Source organism: Procambarus clarkii, chromosome 62 (genome assembly GCF_040958095.1).
Source record: "Procambarus clarkii isolate CNS0578487 chromosome 62, FALCON_Pclarkii_2.0, whole genome shotgun sequence".
Taxonomy (NCBI): Eukaryota; Metazoa; Arthropoda; class Malacostraca; order Decapoda; family Cambaridae; genus Procambarus; species Procambarus clarkii.
In genome coordinates, this window is record NC_091211.1 from 6,835,602 (window position 1) to 6,841,601 (window position 6,000).

The following is a 6,000-nucleotide window of genomic DNA, read 5'->3' on the forward strand; positions in this document are numbered from 1 at the left end:
TTATTTAGCTCAGTATTTACTGTGGCATTTAGAACAAGGGAATCAGGACTAGAGTAAATGAAGGTTGAGTCGTCAGCAAATAGAATTGGTTTGAGGTGTTGTGAGGCATTTGGAAGGTCATTAATGTAGATGAGAAAGAGGAAAGGGCCAAGTATGTTGCCCTGGGGAACACCAATGTTGATGGGTAGGGTGGGAGAAATTGTATTATTCACAGAAACATATTGGAGCCTGTCAGTAAGGTAGGATTTGAGGTATTGTAGGGAGTGTCCTCTGACTCCATAATGATGTAATTTAAGAAGAAGGTTTTGGTGGTTGACAGAATCAAAAGCTTTACGCAGGTCCACAAACAACCCAACAGGGAACTCATTTTTATCAAGAGCTAAGAAACATAACATAACTAAGAAAGTCTCTAAAACAGTTGGTATACTCTCCAAAATCAGATATTATGTACCTAACTCTGCTCTCATCTATCTATATTATGCACTAATCTATCCCTATCTTAATTTTGGTATCTGTGCATGGGGTTCAACCACTGCAAACCACCTCAAGTCCATCATCACCCAGAAAAAATCTGCTATCAGAATAATAACAAATTCTGCTTTCAGACAACACTCAGCCCCCTTGTTTAACTCTCTAAACATGCTAAACATAATCTCACTCCACAAATTCTCTTGTGTCAACTATATTTACAAAACTCTCTTCTTAAATGCCAATCCTGCTCTGAAACTCTCCCTAGACAGATGTAATATGACCCATTATCACCACACCAGAAATTGATATCTCTTTGATATCCCCAGAGTCAAACTTAATCTGTGTAAACACTCTAAGCAAATTAAGGGACCCAGTTTATGGAACTCACTCCCCCATTGAATTGAAAAGTTGTCCAACTTTTGCGTCATTCAAAAAAAATACTAAAAAGTACCTAATTTCATCTTCATAGTTTTTTACCTTTTGCTTTAAAATTGCACAGTATCTATTGCTACCCAATCTCCCAATCTTCATGTACCCAATCCGAACATCTTTATCATTGTGATCATTACTGTCTTCTTATATATGCTGCCAATCTGCTGTATGGTGTCTATTAATCTTGTTTAAATTACCAATCAAGCTGTCAATGTAATCAATCAGAGCTTTAATATACCAATGTGCTTTAATATACTTACTAATCTCTCTCATCTCATTTTTTTTTCTTGCAATGTATTTGTTATCATTTTATTAATTCTGCTAGAATTTACCTACTTAAAATTATCTGTTAGATTAAGGACTTGCCCGAAATGCTGCATGTACTAGTGGCTTTATAAGATTGTAAATACTATGCTATGTATTCTCACAAACTCAATGTACCTTCTTGTATATAAATAAATAAAAAATAAATAAATAATAACTGTTCATGACTTTTGTGAGACCAAAATTAGAATATGCGGTAGTTGTATAATATCCCAAGAAGCACATCAATAAACTGGAAAAGGTACAATGGCATGCTTCTAAATGGTTTATAAAAACTGAAAAACAAGTTATGAAGGCAGAGGCTAGATGCGTTAAATATGCCAAAGGTAAAAGAAAAAATGCGATATGAACAACATTTACAAAGTAATAATTGGAACTGACCAAATTGACAGGAATTCCTGAAAGTGGTAACCTCAATAACAAAGAGGACAAGATTAAAGCTAAGGAAGTGAAAGTACAGAAAAAATATATGAATGTTTTCCTTTGCAAGCAGAGTGGAGGACAGTTGGAATAAGTTAAGTGAGAAGATGGTGGAGGCCAAAATCATTAGTAGTTTCAAGCGTCATATGACAAAGAGTGCTGGGAAGACGGGACACCACAATTGTAGCACTCATCTTGTAACTACACTTAGGTAATTTTACTTTGGTAATTACACCTCTTGACTGCTTCTATTCCTATTTTGTTTTTCTTAAATAGTACTGTTACTGTGCTGACTATACTTAACTTCCCTGACAGACTCTACTCTCAACTCCGATTTCACAAAATACACTTTTATTTGTCACACCCCATGAATTTAAACTGATCAAACCACTTCATCACTTCTCAATTCACATTACTCAAATAATGATAACTCCTCTCTTCACCACCACACTCAAGTTTTACTGTCTGTACTATATTATCAACCTGTCCTCTTACAAATTACGTCTGAATTTGGCCGTTTGCCCGTATGGCAGAAAATGGACGTAATTTTAAAATAAAAAAAAAACAAATTGAAAATAAATTTTGGATTTTTTCCCTAAACAGCAAGTTAAGTGTCCTCTGGTAGGTTAGGAGGGCAGGAAGTTCTCCTAAGGTTTCAAAACGTCATGAAAACCACTAATTGAAAGTTTCCTCTCCTAACCTGAGTAAGCCGGAGGACTCAACAGAAAACAGGACAGTACATCACTTTCGTGAGCCGATTTCATTTAAAATTTCGTCCATTTTTGGCCATAGTGCGCATACGAGCGAAAAGAGACGTTATTTTTAAGAGGACGGGTTGATCAAACACCCATACAGTTTTACACTAGTCTATATAGCTGTCTTTCATTCTTTTCTAAATGATCTGCACACAACAAATATAACTTCATTCAGTTACTCCTATTTGGTCATTTCACTGTTTACTCGCTCTCCCCTCCCTCTCTGCCCCCCCCCGTCTCTCTCTCCCCCCTCTCTTTCTCTCTCTCTCCCCCCCTCCCCCTCCCTCTTTCCCCATCCTCCCCACTCTCTTTTCCCTCCCTCCCTGTCCCTCCCACTCTCTCTCCCTTCCCTCTCTTCTCTTTCCTCTCCCTCCCCTTCTCTAACACTCACATCCATGACCTCCATCGTGACCACATCCGCGCACATATTGGATAACCAGAGACCTCAGAGAGTCCAGACAATCACCCACATTGTTATCAAACCACTCGTTCATTACGCTTTTAACATTGTCATGTGCACTGCTGCCTATAAAGAAACTTTGCACAACATTTAACAGCATTCTGCCAACTCTACGGTAGTATTATACTTCAAAGTCTTTCATTAACTTTGTAATATTTATCTAGTTCAGTGGAAGATAATCTGCACAAATTACAGATATTTAAAAGTAAAAGAATTCAGTAACTTACACTGTGTCAGAGGAGGCAACAACATGCACTTCAGTGAGTGGGAATCCATTAAAGTGGGTTGAGAGAGTGAAGCAGTAGGCGCCCATGTTGGGCCACATCAACCAGTCCCCCAACTGCAGGTCAGGAAGGAGGAAGACCTTCTTGGTTACTCTGTCGTTCCCGCAGCAGGACCGACCCCACACTATACTGGGCTTCACAGGCGTCTCTCCTCTCACCTAAATCCAAGACACACTATTCAATATGCTCTCTTATTATAGTTATACTCATACATAATATTATAGTTTTATATCCAATTCTTATTATAGTTATACTCATCCAAAAGTATGACAATACAAAATTTAATTAAACAGTAATATATATATGGTAAAATATTGTTTGCGATTACTTCAATTAATATACAGCTCATACTGGATTTCAATATTTAAAGGATTAAAAGGATAATTATTAATTCATTGTGTCTGGGGACAGGCAGCCAAAATATATACATATAGTACATGTTAGACTTATATTAAGGTCCGACCCGGGGCGAATTACTGACCCTCCCCAGGATGCAACCCCACAACAAGCTGACTAACTCCCGGGTACCTATTTACTGTTAAGTGGACAGGGGCTTCAGGTGATAGGAAATGCACCCAACCGTTTCTGTCTCACCTGGGATTCGATCCTAGAATTCTCGACGGAGAGTCGCGAGCGAATTCGATTTTACTACCATCTGTACAGTTAAGGGATTAAGTAGTTAAGGGACTCTGGTTCTAGTAAGGTATATGTTGGGTCTCCAAAAATAACAAAAGAACTTTAACAAATACCACCTTTATAAATACTTATAAAACTGGAAACCTTTTTGCACACACACACACACACACACACACACACACACACACACACACACACACACACACACACACACACACACACACACACACACACACACACACACACACACACAAACACACACAAACACACACACACACACACACACACACACAGGAGTACGAGGACAGCAACAAGACATGTATGGATGAACTGCAGAGGGCAGCAACTTTAGCGCATAGAATGAGAGCGAAGCTGCTGGTCATGGGGGACCTAAATCACGGAGAGATAGATTGGGAAACGAGGAATCCCCATGGCGGGGAGGAGACCTGGGGAGCGAAGCTGGTAGACGTTATTGACAGGAATTTCCTAACACAGCATGTGAAAGAAGATACTAGGGAAAGAGGAGGGGATACGCCCAGCCTATTAGATCTCATTATCACTCAGAATGTAGAAGACATCGAGCAGTTGGAACATGAAATACCACTAGGAGCTAGTGACCATTGTGTCCTAGCCTTTGACTACATGATGGAGCTTAAAATTGTGACCAAAGGACAAGAGGTCCGGGAAAGGAGACTTGATTACAGAAAAGGGGACTACAGAGGGATAAGGGACTACCTGGGAGAAGTGCAGTGGGAGGAAGAACTTAGAGGAAAAACAGTGCAAGGTATGATGACCCAAGTCATATTGAAATGCAAGGAGGCTGAAGATAGATTTATTCCAACAATAAAGAAAAAAAGCAGGAGGGAATATAATAACCCATGGTTTAATAGACAGTGTCAGGAAGCAAAGGTGAGAAGCAGGAGGGAGTGGAGGAAGTACAGAAGACAAAGGACAGAGGACAACAGGATTAGATGTAACAGAGCTAGGAATGATTACATTAACATAAGACGAGTGTCGGAAAGAAATTATGAGAACGATATTGCAGTCAAAGCGAAAAAGCAACCAAAATTACTACATAGCCATATAAGAAGGAAGATGTCGGTAAATGACCAAGTGACAAGACTGAGGAAAACAGAAGGGGCATATACAGAAAGCGACAAGGAAATCTGCGAGGTACTGAATGCAAAATTCCATGGAGTGTTCACTACCGAGCCTGAGCAGCTCCCATTGTTAGAAGAGATTACCCAAGATGAAAGACTATCAGATATAGAGGTGACAGCAGAGGATGTAATGAAACAGTTGACAACACTGGATGCAAATAAAGCTGTTGGACCAGACAAAGTATCACCGTGGATACTTAAAGAGGCAGCGCAGGCTCTCAGCGTGCCTCTGGCAATGATCTTCAATGAGTCACTTATGTCGGGAGAATTGCCCAGTTGCTGGAAGGAGGCAAATGTCGTACCGATTTTCAAAAAGGGGGATAGGGAGGAGGCACTTAACTACAGACCCGTATCACTGACAAGCATCCCCTGCAAAATACTTGAAAGAATAATTAGGCTAAGACTTGTTGAGCACCTGGAGAGCATTGGGTTTGTAAACAAGCACCAACATGGGTTCTGGACAGGGAAATCATGCCTAACAAACCTTTTAGAATTCTATGATAAAGTAACAAGGATAAGGCAGGACAGAGAAGGCTGGGCAGACTGCATATTTCTTGACTGCCAAAAGGCCTTTGATACGGTACCGCACATGAGACTGCTATACAAACTTGAGAGGCAGGCAGGAGTAAGCGGAAAGGCCCTAGTATGGGTGAAGAACTACCTAACAGGAAGGAGCCAGAGGGTAATGGTAAGGGGCGAAAAGTCGGACTGGCGAACAGTAACAAGTGGAGTACCTCAAGGATCGGTGCTGGGACCAATCCTCTTTCTAATTTACGTAAATGATATGTTTACAGGAGTGGAATCATACATGTCAATGTTTGCAGATGACGCAAAATTAATGAGAAGAGTTGTGACAGACGAGGATTGTAGGATCCTCCAAGAGGACTTACACAGGCTGCAGAGATGGTCAGAGAAATGGCTACTGGAGTTTAACACCAGTAAATGTAAAGTTATGGAAATGGGATCAGGTGACAGGAGACCAAAGGGACAGTACACAATGAAGGGGAACAGCCTACCTGTAACGATTCGAGAAAGAGACCTGGGAGTGGATGTGACAC

The 6,000-nt window shown here is 40.3% G+C and overlaps 1 protein-coding gene across 1 annotated transcript in view; it reads right to left on the minus strand.

The window, feature by feature from the left end:
* The window catches only part of LOC138349785 (antizyme inhibitor 2-like), a 55,762-nt gene that overhangs the window by 26,359 nt on the left and 23,403 nt on the right, over positions 1–6,000 (minus strand). Inside the window, exon 4 of the mRNA XM_069308447.1 lies at positions 3,090–3,304. Within this exon, the coding sequence (XP_069164548.1) occupies positions 3,090–3,304 (215 nt within the window). The remainder of the gene's footprint in view (positions 1–3,089; positions 3,305–6,000) is intronic.